The sequence below is a fragment of the Kluyveromyces marxianus genome, chromosome 2 (genome assembly GCF_001417885.1).
Source record: "Kluyveromyces marxianus DMKU3-1042 DNA, complete genome, chromosome 2".
In the NCBI taxonomy this organism is placed as follows: domain Eukaryota; kingdom Fungi; phylum Ascomycota; class Saccharomycetes; order Saccharomycetales; family Saccharomycetaceae; genus Kluyveromyces; species Kluyveromyces marxianus.
Window position 1 is genome coordinate 124,055 of NC_036026.1, and position 20,018 is coordinate 144,072.

General features: G+C 46.2%; 8 protein-coding genes across 8 annotated transcripts; 5 read left to right on the plus strand and 3 right to left on the minus strand.

Annotated features, from left to right (window-relative positions):
- Positions 1 to 1,211: 1,211 nt before the first annotated feature.
- MIG1 (transcription factor MIG1) lies at positions 1,212 to 2,882 on the plus strand (the record flags this gene model as incomplete). Its single annotated transcript, XM_022822594.1, has 1 exon — positions 1,212 to 2,882. One exon carries the CDS (start codon positions 1,212 to 1,214, stop codon positions 2,880 to 2,882), a length of 1,671 nt encoding a protein of 556 aa, XP_022674399.1.
- Positions 2,883 to 3,263: 381 nt separating this feature from the next.
- PRP24 (U6 snRNP complex subunit PRP24) lies at positions 3,264 to 4,586 on the plus strand (the record flags this gene model as incomplete). The annotated part of the gene is made up of 1 exon (XM_022822595.1): positions 3,264 to 4,586. The coding sequence occupies one exon, from the start codon at positions 3,264 to 3,266 to the stop codon at positions 4,584 to 4,586; it is 1,323 nt and encodes a 440-aa protein (XP_022674400.1).
- A 95-nt stretch (positions 4,587 to 4,681) lies between these two features.
- On the minus strand, positions 4,682 to 9,511 carry NUP188 (Nup188p; the record flags this gene model as incomplete). Its single annotated transcript, XM_022822596.1, has 1 exon — positions 4,682 to 9,511. One exon carries the CDS (start codon positions 9,509 to 9,511, stop codon positions 4,682 to 4,684), a length of 4,830 nt encoding a protein of 1,609 aa, XP_022674401.1.
- Positions 9,512 to 9,790: 279 nt separating this feature from the next.
- PPA2 (inorganic diphosphatase PPA2) lies at positions 9,791 to 10,669 on the minus strand (the record flags this gene model as incomplete). Its single annotated transcript, XM_022822597.1, has 1 exon — positions 9,791 to 10,669. One exon carries the CDS (start codon positions 10,667 to 10,669, stop codon positions 9,791 to 9,793), a length of 879 nt encoding a protein of 292 aa, XP_022674402.1.
- A 359-nt stretch (positions 10,670 to 11,028) lies between these two features.
- Positions 11,029 to 13,752, minus strand: RSN1 (Rsn1p; the record flags this gene model as incomplete). Its single annotated transcript, XM_022822598.1, has 1 exon — positions 11,029 to 13,752. The coding sequence occupies one exon, from the start codon at positions 13,750 to 13,752 to the stop codon at positions 11,029 to 11,031; it is 2,724 nt and encodes a 907-aa protein (XP_022674403.1).
- Positions 13,753 to 14,631: 879 nt separating this feature from the next.
- Positions 14,632 to 15,963, plus strand: KLMA_20064 (uncharacterized protein; the record flags this gene model as incomplete). Its single annotated transcript, XM_022822599.1, has 1 exon — positions 14,632 to 15,963. The coding sequence occupies one exon, from the start codon at positions 14,632 to 14,634 to the stop codon at positions 15,961 to 15,963; it is 1,332 nt and encodes a 443-aa protein (XP_022674404.1).
- A 242-nt stretch (positions 15,964 to 16,205) lies between these two features.
- KLMA_20065 (HAD domain phosphoesterase family swiss army knife RNA repair protein) lies at positions 16,206 to 17,708 on the plus strand (the record flags this gene model as incomplete). Its single annotated transcript, XM_022822600.1, has 1 exon — positions 16,206 to 17,708. The coding sequence occupies one exon, from the start codon at positions 16,206 to 16,208 to the stop codon at positions 17,706 to 17,708; it is 1,503 nt and encodes a 500-aa protein (XP_022674405.1).
- Positions 17,709 to 18,341: 633 nt separating this feature from the next.
- Positions 18,342 to 19,898, plus strand: CAC2 (Cac2p; the record flags this gene model as incomplete). Its single annotated transcript, XM_022822601.1, has 1 exon — positions 18,342 to 19,898. One exon carries the CDS (start codon positions 18,342 to 18,344, stop codon positions 19,896 to 19,898), a length of 1,557 nt encoding a protein of 518 aa, XP_022674406.1.
- Positions 19,899 to 20,018: the final 120 nt, after the last annotated feature.

Sequence of the window (20,018 nt, forward strand, 5' to 3'; positions counted from 1 at the left end):
AAACTATGCCCAAACTCTCAAACTCTATTCCCAAACTATATCCCAAATATGCTCAAATATGCCCAAAACTATGCCCAAACTACACCAAACTCTACGCTAGCCTATCTGATCGCCTTCCTATGGCCCTGTCTGTGCAAGTTTTTCCGTGAAAGACGTACGCCATGTGTCCCAGTGGTCAAGCCACACCATTCCTTTTTATCCGGAGTGTCCCATTGCTCGCCCGCTGGCCTCAAGTCCACTCCCTGCGCCCCCGTCTGCGCCGCCCCGCACCGCGGGGCTGCCGCTTTCCCAAACTCCCCCTGCTGTGCCACACACACCACACGAAAGAAAGAAAAAAAAGTTTTTCCGGCCCCCACATGCCCCCGTACAACCAACTATCCCGGTGCGTCTTTTTTATCTCTTTACTAATCTCTCTCTCCTAAGGACCAATACTAGAACCTTAACTGGAACAAAAAGACAAGAGAAACTCCTGTGCGCGGTGTACGGGTGCACTCTGGAGTCCAGTTTCTCCTTTCCTGGCAGCTCTCCGCGACGTCCTCTGTGCGTGCTGCTCCCACTTTTTTTTTTTTTTTTTTTCCGAAATCCCATGTCCATGTCCATACGCCGGCTATTAGTCTGGGGTCACACAAACCCACGTAGTGGAAGCAGCAGCACTAGCGCAGGAACTCGGGTTATCCTCTCCTATCCTGTATATTGTTTCCTCATTTCTGATTGTGCAAGACAAATGAAGTGGATAAAAAAATGGATTATCTAGGATTTGTCTATCTGACATTCTATCTATAAGAAATTGGGAACTAGAAACCAGGAACCAGAAACCAGAAATTAAAGGCTAGAGAGTGATAGTTATAGGCTAGAGAGTGATAGTCTAAAGACTAGTTTTAAAAAAAAATTATACTATACACACACAGACACCCATATATTCGGAAGTCGGTTCACGGTGTAAAAAAAAAAAAAAGGCAGCAGCAGCAGAAGAAGAAGAACAAGAACAAGCAAAGGACCATAAGCATCCGAAGAATAGAAAAGTCGAAAAGAGAGCAGACGAGATATAAAATAGAGGATATTGTCAGAAGCGAGGAATAGTGACAGTAGTAGTGTATTTATTTGGACGAGAAAAAGGTTGTAAGCAAAAAGAGGTCCAAGTTCAAGGCATTTTAATATAGCTCGGAGCACTTACTTCCGAGGACGAGTAGAGAGAGAGAGAGAGAATAGGCATGTCATCAGAGGTAGTGCCTTTGCAGAAGAAGGGCAGGAAGAAAGCTGGAGCTGGAGCTGGAGTAGCGGTAGATGGCGAGAAGGATGGGTCCAGGCCGTATGTGTGTCCGATATGCCATCGAGGGTTCCATCGTCTGGAGCACCAGACAAGACACATCCGGACGCATACTGGGGAAAGGCCGCATGCGTGCGATTTCCCGGGGTGTGCGAAACGGTTCAGCAGGAGCGATGAGTTGACGAGACACAGGCGGATTCACGACAGCGACAAGCCCAAGGGGAAGCGGGGTCGGAAGAAGAAGAGCGAGACGATAGCGCGCGAGAAGGAGTTGGAGTTGCAGAGACAGAGACAGCAGCAGCAGCAGCAGCAGTTGCAGCAGCAGCAGTTGCAACAGCAACAGCAACAGCTACAGCAACAACAGCACCAAGTTTTACCTGCAGAAATCAAGATTTCTGCGCCAATGGCAAGTTCGATGATGGAGGTGACTCAGGCCATCAACCAGCGGTACCAGGATACCCATAATCTAAGTCTGAGTTATAATTCAGGATCGAACTCCAACGCAAGCTCGGGCTCGAACTCGAACTCGAGCTTGAACCAGGTATTCTCCATCACGTCACAGCCAGCCAGAGACTTGGCTGCTAAACCCATGTTCCAACTTGGAAGTGACGAATCAGAGGAAACCAGTAATACCACAACCCTCCACTCGGTACACCCACAGCAGCAGAACAACGGATCCGTGGAGCTGCTGTTGAACGCAGCAAGATTTGAATCGGAAAAATCGACGACACCTTTAAACAACAACACCCCATCCTTTAAGTTCATTGATAGACCACCACTAACGTCAAGTTTGTCGTCGCCAGCACTATCGTTGATTTCGCAGTCACCAGGTCCAGGCGCAGGTCCGGGCTTTGGTCCTGCCAACGGTAACGGTAACGGTAACGGCAATGGCGCGGCTAATAATAACGGTCTGCTGTTACCAAGACCAACGTCGCGCCCAAAACTAAGCGCGCTATCCACACTAAAGAGAATGACGCCGTTGTCCCAGGTATCAGAACCACAGCAGCCTGCCGCTTCGCTACCGCATCTGCAGCAGGTCCCAAGCAACGGATTTTTAGACACCAACGGCCATGCTGCATCGGTCGTGCGCAACAAGTCGTGGACAAACTTGGGCGTGATGCCGTCGCCCTCAGAATCGGGATCGTCAGCTATGATATCCCGCTTCTCGTCGTCTGCCAGCTTGAACAAACTAATGGACCCAAGCTCAAGAACATCAAGTGCAGTAAGCATCGCAACACTCATGAACGAGGACAAATTACAATCGCAGGATGATTTAAGCGTCGTGGATGAGTTCGGAAGATCGCGCAAAAAGTCAAAGACAAGCACCCCAATTAGAAGGCCAAGCTCAAACATGGGATTCGGAACCGGTCCTGCTTCCCATGCCATGGAGTTCTGTAACGAACTCCAATCAAGATTAAAGTCAGTGGACCAGTATTCGGACCGTAGTGCTGGTGATGAGAAGGACTACTATTTCCAAAGCCGCTCTTCAAGCTCGGTTTGCACCCCAATCAACAGTCCTCCCTCGGAAAGATTAGTGTCGAGCACCAGCAACAACAAAACTATCAAACTCCCGTCGCTCAGAAGCTTGGATATCTTACCCCGGGAGCAGCATTGAAAACACTGAAGCACTGACTGCAGCTACTTACACAATTAAAAACACACACTCACACATACAAGATACGTAATTCAACCTCTATAGACTATAAAATTGCGAAAGCAACACACAAGACCTACTTACTGGACATAATTATTAGTTCCATTGCTCTACTGGTTCTGACTTTGCTTCAGCTTTGTCCTCTTTCCCATGTATCTATGTACTTCACGTGATCTAGCATTAAACCTTATTATATCACTTATATTAAAGCCAAAGAGATGATCTCTCTCTCTCTTAACACAATTACAACAAGAGATAAACAGACTAGCAGCCGTAGGTACACCAATCAACTCCACTAGCAGCGGTGAAAGAGACAAGAGGGACCAAATATTCACATTCTACATGGACATCGATACCAAGAAACGAGCTTCAAGCGATGACTTAGACGATTCTTCAAAGAAAGCTAAATCTAAGAAAGAAAGCACTCACTATAGAGAATACAATACCGTTTTGGTCAGGAATCTGCCACCAAACTACAACCATTTCAAGGTACGAAAGTACTTCAAAACTTGTGGTTCCGTATTGCAGGCAGATGTGGTCGATGACAAGGATGGCAGCTCCAAACTGGCGCGGGTAGAGTTTTCCTCGTATGACGAGGTTTTGACTGCAATGACCAGGACTTTGAAGAAGATTGGCCACTACCAAATCACCGTAGAACATCTCACAGACTCTACACTATGGATTACCAACTATCCCCCCGGATACGATGCGTCCAAGCTTCGAAGTATGCTGTCAGATCATGTGGAGTCACCAATTTTGAGCATTAGACTTCCATCGCTAGCATTCAATAGCAGAAGAAGGTTTGCTTACGTGGATTTAACCTCGCGTACAGCTGCAGAAAGAGCCATTGAGGAGCTTAACGGAAAAGAGGTTGCCGGATATAAACTCATCGTTAAGCTTTCAAATATCAATGATCGGAAGAAACGAACTGATGATGCCATCTCTGAGGGACGAGAATTGATAGTTAAAGGAATATCAGAGGAGGTATCCGATGAGGCACTACTAGGGTTGTTCTCCAAATATGGGGACATTGAAAAACATAGAATGGTTAAAGCGGATGAGGGCTCGACTCGATACGCTTTTATTACGTACAAAGACGAAGAATCTGCGGAAAGGGCATTAACTTTAAACGGGGAAACCCTGGAGGACAAGACATTGCATGTCTCCAAAGCAATGAAGAAAGCTTACCTTGAACGACAAGAAGCGAAAAGGCTTCTTGCATCGAAAAGAAATGACCCTAAGATCATTGGCTTATACCCATTGTCGGACCAGGTTACCCGTGAAGAAATAACCGCGTTAATAATCGATAAATCATCAGTTCAGTCGTCGGATATAGCGAAAGTGTTATTGGTTTCTGATCATGAAGGTGCCCTAGTCGTTATGAAGGAAGAGAAATGCGCGGCAAAGGTTTCGCTTGCTCTCAATGGGTTTAAGTTCAAGAACCGAATGCTCAATTGTGTCTCCACATTCGAGCTTTCAAAGCATTTCCCAAACGAGAGAGGCCATTCAGTGCAGGTTAGTAAAGAGCCAAGTCACGGCAAATTAGTCGGAGAAACTCACAGCAATAACGCCCGGAATAACGTTGGGCCGGAGCAAGAACATTTGCCTCAACAAGAAAAGAAGATGAGTAACGATGACTTCAGAAAAATGTTTCTCTCTAAATAATAATGATTCTGTACTATATATACTACAAACTAAAAATGAGCTATTGGATTTAGGTAGAAATAGCCGTATCCATTTTACCCTTCTTCAAGTCTTCTTTATAAGTTGGAATTTAGTAATGTTTGCAACTCTGTGATTTGTTTTGTGATAGAGTTAATTAACTGGCTTCGGTAAGCCTCGTCGTCCATCATCTTTTGCTTTTCTGGAGTAGTGGCCACAATTCTGGAATTCATATATTTTGGATGGGTCAGGAGATGTTTTAGCACATTGGATAACTCAGCTCTTTCAGTAGGAGTGTCCAAACCTGGGAATAGCTCGATAACTTCTTGTTCATCTATCAGTTTTAATTTAGAGGTATTCACAGACAAGAATCTTTGGTACTCAAGATCATCTAGCATTTTTTGTAATAGAATGATCTGCGACGTCTCTTGGATATATGCTTGTGTGATCGATAGGGAGTCAGATGACCATCTGCTAACGACTAAATCTATTTGTTTCGAGAAGTATGAAACAAAGAGACAAACTTCTGAGAGTATTGAAGAACCAAATTTACTCAACAATTGTAGAACAATCGAAACAATACCATTCGACCAGATGTTATGCAATCTAGGTGATATTTCTGGCTGAACGCCATTCGTTTGGATTGATACAGATATTGGACTCTCCAAAAATACAGAGAATAAGCCGTTGTCAATCATTTTTTGGGCCACTTCCTGAATTGTTACAAGTTCCGAAATAAACGATAAGGTCAACTCAGCGAAAAGTGGTTCATCGTTGGACTTTAGCAAATAAGAGCTATAGTAGAGGTTTAGAAGAGATTTCAGAGTTCCAAACTCGTTTAGGGAAGATGCCAAAACAGCGTTGAAAGACGCTGAAGGAGACAAGTCTTTAATTTTTGTAAATAATGACAAAAGCAATAGCAAATCTTGCACTTTGTCTGCAATATTTGGAACTATCACTTTCTTGCCCTTTGTAGAAGCTGTAGCGAAAGAAGAAAGGATTGATGATAGCACAACATTAACACCTTTAGAAAATGATAATTCAAATAGCTCTAATACCGAGTCAGAACACTTCTCAATAAAAGAATGATATGGTTTTGCTAAGGTCAATAGAATCAATATAGATCTGATGACCGGTCTGTACAAGTTATTTTTGTTAGAGAGTGGAATGTTAGCCAAATAATCCACTTCCTTAGACTTTAAGATGGCTAGTAATTGCGATACTAAGGTCTCTACCGTAGATTCTGGAATAACCATCGAGGTTTGAACAAAAGAATATAAAATGTAAAAGACCAATTCAATTCTTAGAAGATAAACTTCAACAAATATTGGTGCATCAACTCCATATTCAATATTCAAAGAAAGAAGTTCTGAAACAATATCGATATATGATGGTTGAAGTGGTTTAGGCGTCTTTTTAATGAATGCAGTCAAAAGCGCCCCCCAGGATTTAGCAGCTGATATTTGGAAGGAGACATACTGCAAGTTAATAGAGCTCTTAATGACTTGTTCCCTGAAACCCACAGATGTATCTGTCCCTGTCCATTTCTCGTCACAACAAAAGTATTGATCAAGCAATTCAATATCGTAAATGTTAGCTTGATAAGCCTTCCCAATTTTGTACAATGGGGAAACTGCAAACTTTTCCAAAGTTAAATGTGGCCATAGTTTCTTGAATTCTTCTGACAGATTTGAGTTAAGCTTCTCGTCATAACCATCCACATTGAATATTTTCTTTACTGTTTCAACCAGCTTAGATCCACTTAACATATCAGTAATCGTAGAGTCCGAAGATGAAGCTGTGAATAGATAAAGAGCAAATATTTCTGCAATTCTCGCATGGAGGCGATAATGACTGGATGACTTGATAGTTTCTTGAACTGTCTTTGGAGCTGTCTTTTCTTCTGAATTTTCCAATCTTTTAACGAGGAAATCGATAAACTCTTTATCCGTGGTATTGTTTCTGGCAGCAGCCCATGAATTAAATGCATAAGAGATAGCCTCAAGCAATCTAGAGGCAACTGACTCAGGATAGCTATCTAGTTTTAAAATGTTCTTTTTTAGCAAAGATAAAACAGACACATTGGATGTTTTTGCACCTTTATCTGATGTATCCAACGTAGAGCCCACGGATATAGTTTCACCTGTCACAAGGAGAATGGAGAAACCATCTTGTTTCCCCTCCATTACAGAAGAAAAGAATCTGTATAAATTCTTCAAAAACTGGTAGTCATCTATATTACTGGTGAGATCATACAAGAAAGACTTGAAAATCATTTTTGAATGTTTTGTACCGAGATATGATAATAAAGATGGGAAGTTCTCATTCCATGGTGCTCTTACCAAGTGGGTCATGAGCTTGATAATTGGGTTTCTTAAGTCGTTATGCAACGCATATATATCAATGAATTTTGGTAGGTTGCTGTATATCTGAAGTTCAAGAGTACTTGGAGGAAGTTTCAACAATGCTCTAATAGAGATTAGGATATTTGCCAATTCGAAAGAATTCTTGAGGCATTGATTATACTTGTTGTAAAACACTTCATTTCCAATCGATAGTGCCTCAAGGGAATTACCGGACAACAATACATGAAGTAAAGATGTAACCATTCTAACATCCGGCGAATCGCTGCTCAAAAATCTTCTTGTGATATGACTGGCAGCCGAAGAGAGCACTCGGGTAATCTTGTTTTCTGGAGAGTTTGTTGGGTCAACTCCATATATGTTGTACATTACTGAACTGAAAAGGATTGCAAGGTTTGAGCCTAGCTCATATTTCTCCGCAATCGAAGCATAATTCCAATATTGGTAACTCTCATAAACGTGAATGAAGTGTTGTATTAGTTTTGACAATATTTCCTTCTTCAAGCTCTCAGGGAACTCTGTCTTGGAGGACAATGATTCAGCAACCAATTGTTGGGCAAGCTTGACGCTTTTAATGGTGATAGAATAGTTACCATTGGGCAATTCCATAGTGCCCAACACACTAGCGATTAAACCTGATTTCCCATACCTGTCAAGCAATTCTGATCTGGCGAGATGTGACCAGATGAAATGAGAGAAGTTTTCGGTGGAGTTGATAAGAACTTGGAGACAATGATCGATGACATCGTAGTCTCTTAAATGCAAAGATTGTTCGAAAACTCTGAATATCACATCAAAAACGTAATCATCGGACATATAGATTGACATTTGCTGTAATATTTCGGTAGATTTCTCGACGGAAATTCCATTGCCGATTATGCTTGCTACTAGATCGAGTAATGAAACTATTAGTTCTTCTTGAATGTTATCCTTGCGAATCTCGCTCTTTGATGATGTGGAAAGATACCTTTCACAGGCATTTTGGAAAACGCGGCCTAATAGGGCCCAACCATTATATTTGTACAAGAACATGATCATATCATCCTCAGCTGTAGAGGGCAAAATCTTACCCTTTGTGTTTTTAGGAATTGGAAGAAGAACCCTTTCATTCGATTCTAACGGTACTCGTACGAATGTTTCAGTCTTTACGGAAATTAAGTCTGTTGAGCTCGCGTCATCAGCAAGGTCATAATCCAAATTACCAAGTGACATTTCCTGCACATATGATTGAAGTTCTTTCCACTCGAAATGTGCGAACTCCGGGTACACTGACGTTACGTTGATCATTGGGATCAAAGATTCTTTCAAAAGCGGAGCCTTACTCTTCACGAGGAAGAACTTCCTTTCAAACTCTGTATTGGTCAAAAACTTCTCCACGTACTGTGTTGGAGAGTTCATCAATACTGCCTTTATCATTTTAGAAGTTCTCAAGCTGATTGGGATGAAGTATAAGGAAAACACGACTACCGACGATAAAATTGCAGAGAAGAAGCTATGGTCCTTGAAAGTTTCCGATAATTTTGAAATATCTTCGAAAACGTTATCACTCTCTGCCGCCAAAGCAAGTTCTTTCGTTAATTCTGAGATCGGCTGTGTTTGGAACACCTCTTGCACAAACTGGAAGTTTTCTTCTGGATTTTCCTCTAACATATATGTTTTTGTGTATAGGATGAAGGACCAATAATAAACGATTACTGCAGGCGGATTTGAATCCAGTATGGTATCGAGTAATGCCCTAAAGGTATCTGCTGTGTTGAAGAAAGCCGCTCCTGTGTCAATGGTATCCTTACTGGTGTTGTATCCCGTTATTATCATCGTGTCCATAATCATTAAAGCATGCACCATCTGGAAAATCTCATTGGGAACATCCTTGTTCGTCTTCAATGCACGGAAGTAGTCCGTCTCTCCGAGCAACTCGTACCATTTCGTGATCGTCTCCAAACCAATTGCTTGGTTCAAACACACAAATGCAACCAAATTCAATACGTTTGTAATATAAATAAGGTCGTACGCAAGCATCGCATCTCGATAGGAGCTTTCTTCGTCCATATCACGAATCTGCCCCACACACTTCCTCAACAAAACAATGGCCTCGTCTATAATCGTATTCCGATTCTTGAATACCACCTGTAAAAGCGAGTTCCTAAGCACCGGAAACGAGTCATCATTCAATAAAACTAGTACCGTATCCAGCACACAGTTTCTTTCGTGCAATATCTGTTTCACAAGCGTGTCCTTGCTAATCTCACAGTCTGGAAACCGCGCCCGTGTCTGAGAAACAACTCGAAGACATTCGCGCTTACTCACTTTTAAAGCTTCCCCAAGCTCCTCACAAAGCTTTTTATCCTCCCCAGAAACTTCGTATTTACTCCCACGAATCACAATTCCATTCCCAGACTCCTCAATGGGCTCCTTGCCCTCCACAAACCCAGATAAATGCACTATTATCTCTTCATTGTCCTTTAAAAACTTGTCGATCACTTCAAATGTAGGCTCATTGTGCACCTTATCGTACTCGCCTGACCGTAGAAACGCACAAATACCAGCGAACGATAATGTAGACATACCTTACGATCCCTAACACTACCTACAATCTCGCCCTAGCTCTTTCTTATGCCCTAAATCACTCTCCTTTTATTCATTCATGCCTATATACTGGTTATATAAATGCTTTAAAGATTCGCTTTCTACTTTCTTTAAAGCTTTTGTTTACATCAAAAATTTTGCACTATGGAAGAGAGAGGGTAACCTTGAATAAGTCGATGCCCTTTCGTCATATAAGTAGCAGTGCAGTGCAGCCATGCATGCTATGTAGCACTAGTGGTACGCGTGCTTAGTCGAGACTCACAAGTACCACCACTTTTCCACTTCTCGAGGGATAGGCGTTTCTGGCTGTTCATCTGCCTCGATTCTGATTTGTGTGCCTGCTCTCACTATGGTAGGAAGTTCGATCTTTTGGTCATCGGTCTTCACTTCGTCGCTGACCAAGGTTGACCAGGCATTGTGACAGTCCTGTACTGTGTCGAGGGTGGTAGCCACATCTTGGTACTCTCCGTTGAATGCGAATTGGTTTGGTGGTTTTCCTGTGGGGATTTTGTAGTCTCTAAACCAAGTTCTTGTAGCGTCCAGTAGACCGGGCATGTACTTGTCGACATCAGCGAGAGTATGGAGTTTGGGAGTCAATTCGTCTTCCACATCGATGCAGATGACTTTCCAGTCGAGTTCTCCGTCATCGATGAGTGCCAATGAGCCCAATATCTTGACTTGTTTGATGTCACCCATTCGCGCGATGCTAGACCCTATTTCGCAGCAGTCCAACGGGTCGTTATCTCCTTTTAAGCCGGGCAAAACCTCGATAACTGGCTGTTCCCACGTCTGGGGGATGGCACCATAGTTGTGTATATAGCCATGGTAGGGGAAGATGTTGTTTACGAACCGAGGCTTGCCCTTTTTAATGTCCTGAGTGATTGGATTGAAAGGTTCTGATTTGCTGATTTCGAATTTTCCGTTGGACCACCTGGGCACCTCGACCACCATGTTGCATGTTCTCTTGGCTACATCGAGTCCCAGTGGCACATCATGGAAGTATGAGCCAATTTCGCCGTTGTCTAGCTGCAAATACTGCTTGAAAGATGCCGAATACTTACTTCCAATAGTAACATTGTGGAAGTGTCTCCGCATTAAATGGTTTTTGAACATGAACAATTGGCGCGTAGCTCTCATGTTGGATCTGATCTGATGTAATGTAGTTAATTGCCCAGTAGGTTTCCTTCTGGATTTTGAGGCGTGAGGCGTGAGGCGTAGCTTCCCCCGTCTTGTCTCTTTTTCCCTATTAATGTCAAAATGGTTTGAAATAGTTTTACACACTTCACTTAAAATTAATCTTAAGTAAAATTATATTACGTAGATGAATGAAGTACATACGGAATGGGGTGAATGAATGTAGGTGAGTGAGGTTAAAATTATTAATGTAAGGTTACGGGGGAAGATATATTAGATTTCCCAAATTAAAACTAAAGGTACAAAGTTAGAGAAAGAGTACGATCGATCACACTATCTGGTTTTCGTCTTTCTTTCTTTCTTTAATCGGACAACTTCAAATCGTCTTCTTCTTCCTCTTTGAATGGGTTGGAGATAACCTTTTCAGCCTGTGAATCGTTGTAAGAAGGTGGAGCAGTTTCCCATTCGATGGCGCCCTTTTCGTTGAAAGAGGCACCTTCGTCAGATATTTCAACAATGCCTTCTAGTTCTTGGATTTGGACCGTGGAGAAACCATATGGGTCACGAGGAATCCATAGGTATGGACACTTAGAGGACACGGTTGGGTAATCGTAAGCGTGCTTAATGTCTTCAGGGTCAGTCATTTCCTTTGGATCAGGCAGGTTGTAAATTTCTGGCAATCTTGATTTAACAGCTTTGTAGGATAGGTAGATGTGTGGTTGGAAGAAACGTTTCCAGAATGGAGCAGCCACCACTGGAGTTGTGTCACCGTCAGCCAAGAGTGGAACAGCGTTAATGTTGTTTTCGTTGTCGGTGTCGAAGACACCAGTTTGGATTTCGTAGGTGTTGTCGCTGAACATCGAGGTTGTTCTTTGGTCGTACTGACCGGAGGAACGAGGTTGGTACTTCTTGATTTGGAATGGAGGCAGTTCTTTGATTTCGTCCTTCTCCTCATCCTCGTTTTCTATTCTGACGTAGGATGGAGTGTTAGACTTACCGTCGAGGGCCTTCATGGTATCGATTGGCACCACAGTGATCAAGTGATCGTATGCGGCGTTCAAGTTAACGTGGATGAACACAGTGACACCGAGACAGATTGCTTGCAAAACGATTGGACCCCAACCTTTACCCACGACAAATAGACCTAGCAAACAGATTTGACCTAGGTACAAGCCGACCATTGTTTGGAACAAGGCTCTTGGGTAGTGGATACCACGGGAATCGGTGGATTCCTGGTACACGTAGGTCAAGTTGTACAAATAAGCAATGTACAAGAGGAAGAACCCGACGCATGCGAAGAGCAAGATCAATGGCGAGATGATGGCGTACGAGAAAGTGATGACAGCCAAGTTAGTGTACACTGGGAAAGTGGTACCCCAGGACATCGTGGGCAAGTTGGTGAATCTGGTCCACTTCTTTCTAGCGGTCGAGTCGAGCAACATCCCCAACAAGTGGAACGTGATAAGTGGGACGATTTGCAGTAGGGCACCCGAGGAGATGGACAAACCTTGAAGCATGATGTAACCAATGTAGAAATTCGAACTCTTTGGCAAGTTCTGGGCCAAGAGTTTCATTGCCGATGTTGGTTCGTTAACGATGGCTGTTACCGTTGACGTAGCACTGGAAGCCAAGGTAGTAACCAAGAACACTTGGATGACCTGGAAAGCGAAATAGGACTGTTGTGTGTAGTACTCGATGTGTTGCACGGAGGGCGCACCCGAGAGCAACGCCATTTTCCTAATGAATATAGGCAACAGCATCATCAACAAGGTCAAAGCGATGGTTGGCGCCAAACTGGTGATGATACCAAGCAATTGGGTAGGCATGTTGTAGATAAACCTTAGCCATGGCAACTTATTAGTCAAGTAAGTAATATTGGAGACCAAACCCACAAACGCGACAGGAATAGCCCACAAGATCACAAGCGCAACGATCGCACTGTTACTACCAAACGTTCTAACGAGTCTTTCGAGCCAGTGCATTCTCAAGTTAAACCACTGGATATCATGAGGGTCAATGCCCACATAACCGGGAGTCAACATCAACGGGGTGTGATGACGCACCATTTGCACCGCTTTTTGCGCATCGTACTGGCTCTTGAACTCGACGAAAACCGAGTTCATTGGCTTTTCCTCCATGTGTTTCGCTTGCAACTCCTTGATCTTTTTGTTCAACTCGGGCAACTTCTCCTTCGCATAATCGATGGTGTCAACCTTCTTACCGACAAGGAACTTGAGCCTGTGCTTGGGTCTCTTCTTGTGGGGCACATACGTCTCGATATCGTTTGACACGCTCAACGCCTCGACACCGCCGTGCTTCTTCTTCAACTTGTTGACCGCCTTCACAGCCTTCTTCAAGTACGCAGTCTCGGCACCCTCAAGCTGCAACGCCAACTTGTCACGCTCCTCGACCAGCTTGCTCAACTCTTTCGCGCCTCTAGCGATCCATATCGTTGACACATTGTCGAATAGCTTGCCGAACTCGACCTCGGACAAATACTGATCGGGAACAGACTGGAAAAGCACCGTTCTCGACGAGAGCTTCTTCGCATACCGTGGCGACGCCAACACGTTCTGTCTGAGCGACGCATACAGCGTGAGCTCCCGATACATCACGTATAGGAACCCCCAGAAGAATGCCCATGCGCAGAACACGTGACCATAATATCTGTGCTTCTCGTCAACATTCGAGAAGGCCAACATATCGAACCCGCTGTGTCTGACACCGTGAACCACGTTTATTGGGATCAACGTAGGGAAGATGTACAGCATCGACACACCGCAGTATACCGAAATAACCAGGAGATACCGGAGAAAGAAGTAGCCATCGAGCCCCGCTTGTTGGATGATAAAGTTGTCCGATTTCTTGAGCAAAGGAATAATCCATTGCCACAGCCCACTGGGCAAGGGCTGGGGCCGTTTTTCCTCGTCTATAAGCTCATACGACGACTTGGGCTGGTAAATACGTTTTTCCTTGAGTCTCAAAAGGATGAATGAGATGAGAAACACTCCAAAAACAATACTGTTGAACACCAATGACGACAGCACCTGCGACGTCGAGGTGTTTTTAGTGTCGCTGCTTGTCATTGAGACACTTGTCGATCAGATGGTGTATTAATTATGATGATAATGATAATAATTACAATTCAGATTTGAGATATCTGAGATCTGAGACACCTAAGATCTAAGATCCTAATCTAAGGTATAATAGTATTAATCAATATAATAGCAATATCTCTTATATAAAAAGTGTAGAATAAATAAATACTTGGGAAAAAAAAAAAAAAGAAGAATCCATGTAGCGGGCAGCGGGACAGAGAGACAGAAGCGAGAGGAGGACGAGAGGTGAATCATACATAGATTTAGGACGGGCCGATGCGTAGAAAATGCGCAGTGAAACATGAATGAAACAGGAAAGAAGAGAGGGGTTGTGCGGGTGGGTGTAGGGGGTGGTAGGAAAAAGAAACGTGTGTTTGGAGAGTCTTTTGAAAAAAAGAAACGAGAAGGGGGCTTGTATGCAGAGAAGGGGTCACAGAGGGGGCAGTACCATACAAGGGGCTGTAGAAGGGGGAATAGAAGGGGGAAATAGAAGGTCTCGAGGCGGTGAAGGAACAAAGGGTTGGCGCGCCGGGATGGCGCGGTGTGTATGCAGGTGGGTTGCCCAGCTGCCTAGCTGCGCTGGCTGCCATGCTGCCTTTGTGGAATTGCTTTTTTGTGACAGGGAGGGTAACCACAAGACAATGGAGAGGGCCGGGTAAGACTTGAACATCCAGGAATATTACGTCATTTGTTACCCGGGAGGAGATATATGGTTACCCGGGGGAGGTATGTTGTTTCTCGAGGGCATCGCACAGCTTTCTAGCTGGCTAGTAAAGCTGTATAGCTATATAGATTGAGCTCATCGCAAGCGATGAGCAAGCAGCAATAGCCCTCTGTACTACAGCACAGCCCTCTATACCACGCTGCATGTCCCCACCGACAATGTCCCCGCTGGAGCAGGTGGCCTCGCTCCCGCTCGGCCACGACTGCCCCAGCGTCTCCCAAATCAAAGAAATCCACATCTACGATTTCGACCAGACCCTTTACGCCTCCCCGCTGCCCAATGCCGCCCTATACACCCCAGGAACACTCAACCACCTGCGATTCCCCAATACCCTCGCCAATGGCGGCTGGTTCGAGTGTCCAGACCTCCTCGAGTACTCCATCATCGCCCCAAATAGACCGCGCGAATCAAAATGGAACATGAAAGTGTGCGCTCTCGCCGCCATGTCGCTAGCTGACGAGCATGTGCTCGCCATCGTTCTCACAGGAAGGCGCGAAGACACCTTTTCGGGCGTTTTCAAGCTCGCAATGGACCATTTCATGCGCGATATCGGCCCAAAACGCCCGTTCGATGCTGTATGCTTGAAAAAACCACACCTCGGAACCACCACCCTGCAGTCCAAACTCTCAGTAATCAAGACTTTGCTCGACCACTACTCCCAGGCGACCCAAGTACGGGTGTATGAGGACCGTGAGAGCCAGGCGCGTGGCTTCAAGCGCTTTTTCAAAGAGTACATCGAGTCCAATTCGGACTTCAGGCCGCAACTGTGCGCAGACGTCGTCATGGTATCGTGCGACCCGTACTACCTCGACCCCGAAGTAGAACTCGAGCTCGTCATGCGCATGGTCCAGCAGAGCAACGAAACTGTCGACAGGACCCGTTCGGGACAAAAATACACCCTCTCAAAGTCGCTCCAGTACTCTGGGTTCAAAGTGGACGCCTGCACGCTCAAGCTCATACAGCACGAGGCACTCAAACAGCTTAAGAAGAAAAACATCCCACAGGATGTAATCGAGAGCTTGAACTGGCGCAGGTCGCCCGTGATTCCGCTAGACTCGGAAAACCCGCAAAGAATGGTCAGTTCGAGTAGACTATATGGATTCTTGAACGCCTTTCGAGCTCCAGACGAGGGTGAATCAGAATTCATGAAGAAGGCAAGAGATATCAAGAAGGGACTACGCTATGAGCCATACAAGTGGAATCTGGCCGATTTCTTCTACGAAAGTACCCAGGGATACCTCGGGTTCATCCTCACAGACTACAAAGGACCAGTACAACTAGGTCAGGGCGTCTCAGTAATGGAAGACTACGCCATTCTGCTAGCGGGTCCCGGAACACAGGACTTCCTCACTGACGACCAACTGGACAAAATCCTCGGCATGAAAACTTGTGTAAGCATAGACTGCGAAAGCACTTGTTTCCAGTTCAACTCCTACCTCGGAGTTTATTTCATCTACAGGCTAAAGAACTTGTGAAACCCAAATATATAATAGATAGGGGTTTTTATAACAGTTATATACACGCTTCCCCGCACTCTTTATAATACACGGGTGCTGTAGCGACCAACTATAAAATTGGATCCCCCCAAATCCAATTCACCAACTAAAACCCTCTGGCCTGGCACTTCCCTTCCCTTTTTCCATCTTTATCGGTCCGTTTATTATATGACAAGCAAGACGTATTTGTATATTTGACACTATTAAGACTGTTAATCCACATGCACAACAAGAAACAAACAAGAATGGACGAAACAGAGGGTAAAGAGTCAAGTAAGGCCCCGGAAAAGGACGGATCTGTATCCAAAGATACACTAACAATGGAACATAGCGTTTTGTTCGAGTGGAATAGCGTGGATTCGGCGCTAAATGTGCCCTCGATGGCCCATGACAAGATCAAAAAGATATGCATCTTCGACTTTGACAACACTTTGTTCAAGTCTCCAGGCCCAAACCCGCACTTATACTCGCCAGAGTTGTATAGGGCATTGTTGAGCCCACATGTGTTCAGTAACGGGGGCTGGTGGAGCGAGCCTCGGTTCTTGGGGTCGCTTATCGATGAGTTTTTGGACCGTTCCGATGAGGTCGATGACTCTGTTTATTGGAACCGGGAGATGGTTGATGAGGCTAGGGAGTCGTGGTCCCACAGGGACGATGGGACGTTGACTATTCTGATGACTGGTCGGAAAGAGCTGTTGTTCAGCGGGTTGCTGTCGAAGCTCGCGCACGAAGAAGTGTTTGGAGAGCCGTTGCACTTCCACGGCGCGTTCTTGAAACGGCAAGGGTATGCGACGACCATGGCGTACAAGTGCGCGTGCTTGCGGTCGCTATTGGACTACTACTCGAATGCAGAAGAGGTTGTGATGTACGATGACCGGAGGCAGCAGCTCGAAGGGTTCGATGTGTTTTTCAACGAGTACCGGGAAGCAAGAGCCTTGAGCCGTGGCCAGGGCCAGGGCCACAGTCTCAAGCACACGCTAGTAGCGGTAGAGCCAGTGATTGACTACTTGGCGCCCGCGAAGGAGATAGCTACGGTTGCCGACATTTTCCAGGAACACAACAACGATGTGGATTGCAAGATGCAGGGGTTGAAGGGAATGATCCACGGTCCGATATGTTCGCTCAAGTTCCAGATGGACCATCTCACGCTAACTACCGAGAAGACCGAGAGCCCGCGACAGTACCTGCTGTTGGACTGCAGGGAGACACACAAGCTGAGGCTCTTGGTGGAGAAGATGGGTGAGGACACGAACATGGTGTATCCGTTTTCGCTGCCGGTTGTAGTGGCCTGTCCCGACTCGAGTCAGCAGCAGCAGGAGGGTCCTGAGCAGAAGATAGAGACACCTGAGCAGCAGCAACACAACCACCTCTCGGTACCTGGCCCCAAGATCGTCACCCCAGACGTCTCCACCGACGACTTCCAAGAGCTGATGGCCCAGCCGGACCGCGTGTTCCCGCACGAACCCATTGAATGGTCCATCCACGAAGCACTCGTCCTAGACTCCAGAAAACTAGCATTCACAGTAACCTCTGCCCAGAAACAAGGCATGCACATCCTCTTCACCTGCCCCTACAACGACGCCGACATCCAGGACGTCAAGAACACCGGCATGCCTCCACACATCAACCATTCGATGCCCACTTTCACAGCAGTCGCCGTGCCCCGCTACACCTACACAAGCGAGCCTACCACCGGCCCTGCTACTACTACTACATATCACTAATCTCGAATCATGTGGGGAGCACTGTCTGGATCCCATCTATCAAACGCACTCGCCGTTTTGTGAAAACAGCAAACACTAGATAAGAACACACTCACACAGACACTCCAAGGGGCATTTCGTTCCCCCCCCCGCAACAAAGCAGGGGAAAATACAGAACACACCCCCTCAGTTAGCAGTCCATTTCAGCACAATTACGGCTCCGGAAGTCTATTGATGGTAAAGTCGACCGGGAATTTGACAAAATGTGCTAATTTTATACTACAATGGGGGAAGGAGAAACAAAAAAAAAACAGCCATTACAGGCTCGTGAAGTGGATGGCACACCGTATCAACTGATATGACACACAATCCACTACCAGCCCGTCCCTGGCAGGCCTCACACTCCCGTCTCATTGGCCTCTCTTCCCACCTTTCAAGTGGTTGTAATAGTAGAAAGTAGTTGGGCATCGCTTTCGGTTTTTATACGTGAAAAATTTCGCGATGAGCATTAGAACAGAAACACGAGAAGTTGAACAAGAGAGTAGAAAAAGTACTAGATATAAGAGAGAAGGATACACACGAAAGAGAAGGTATTGGAAGGTGGTTTGCACGGTATATTGATAGTTTGGAGTGTCATTCGATAAGAGAATTATCATGGTCCAATCGGAGAGTTTGCAGATATATTGGCACGATTCGCACCCGATATATTCGGTTTGTTTCCAACCAGTGAAGAAGAATGAGGAGGCGATTGGTGGGCGCACGAGGCGTCTTTTCACGTCTGGAGGGGATAATAAGGTGCGTGTGTGGCAGCTGAATGAGAATGAGGAGGGGAAGATTGATAGTATTGATTTTCTTTCGTCGTTAACGCAGCACGAACAAGCGGTGAACGTTTGTAGGTTCAACGAACAAGGCGATATCCTGGCTACAGGCGGTGACGACGGGCTGTTGTTGCTGTGGAAGCAGAATGAGACAGTTGTGCGGGAGTTTGGGATGGACGAGGAGGAGTTTGCTGATCTGAAGGAGTCGTGGACGGTGTGGAAGCGGCTGAGATCTGGGTCTGGATTGAATGCGGAGATATACGATATATCGTGGAATGCGTCTGGGACGTGCGTTGCGGTTGCGTCGCTGGACCATACGGTGCGTGTGTTTGATGTTGAGAAGGGGAGTGTTGTTGGGCACATTTCCGAGCACAATCACTATGTGCAGGGGATAGTGTGGGACCCGCTGGGGGAGTATTTGGTGTCGCAATCTGCGGACCGGTCGGTTGTTGTGTGCAGGGTTGTGTATGAGGGGGGGCAGGGCCAGGAACGTGGCCAGGTGTGTGGATTGGAGCTTGTGAACAAGATAGTGAAGTGCGAGTTGCCCAGGAGGAAGGAGGGGGAACTAGTAGGGCCAGGACCAGGGTCTGGAGAGAGGCCCGGTTTGGATTTCGAGAGTTCGAGGGTCGGGTTTCTGTTCCACAACGAGACGTTGCCGTCGTTCTTCCGGAGACTGTGCATGTCTCCCTGCGGGAGCCTGCTGTGTGTTCCAGCGGGGATTCAGGCGCAACCCCAGGCACCAGCTCAATCCCAGCCCCAGCCTGAGGCTGGGGCTGGATCTGAGTCTGCTGAGTCTCAGGCTGGGCCCCTGCCCCTGCCCTTGGCCTCGCAAAACACACTCTACATCTACACCAGGGGCTCACTGGGGTCCAACAAGCCATTGTTCTCGCTCCCGTTCCTTGAGAAACCGGCGCTCGTGGCCAGGTTCAACCCGGTTTTGTTCGAGGGAGCCTCCCGGTGGGTGCTTCTACCGTACAAGCTGGTGTTTGCCGTAGCGACGACGAACGAGGTGCTGGTATACGACACGCAAGAGACTGCGCCAATTGCAGTGGTTGGGAATCTGCATTACTCGCCGATAACGGACCTGGCGTGGAGCGCTGACGGCAGGCTGCTGATGGTGTCGAGCACGGATGGGTTCTGTTCGTATGTGAACTTTGGCACGGCCTTGGGCAATGCTTTAGGCAAGGACTTGGGCACGCCAGTGCCTAAGGCTATTCCAGAGGCCCAGACTATGCCAGGGCCCAATTCCAAGCCAGGGGCCGAGACTAAGCCAGGGCCCCAGACCCAGGCCAGTCCCTCCCAGGCCCAGGCCAGTCCCTCCCAAACGCCAGCGACGGCCAAAGCCAAGCGCAGAGTGCAGCCGACACTCGTTGGGGAAATAACTGATGAATAGTTAAATACATACATTAAATACTGAATGCCGAATGCCTTGGGAAAGTGAGGCCTGAGCTCCTCCATCATCATCATCAGCAGCAGCAGCAGGGTCATCATCATCATATTGTGACGCTGTCGC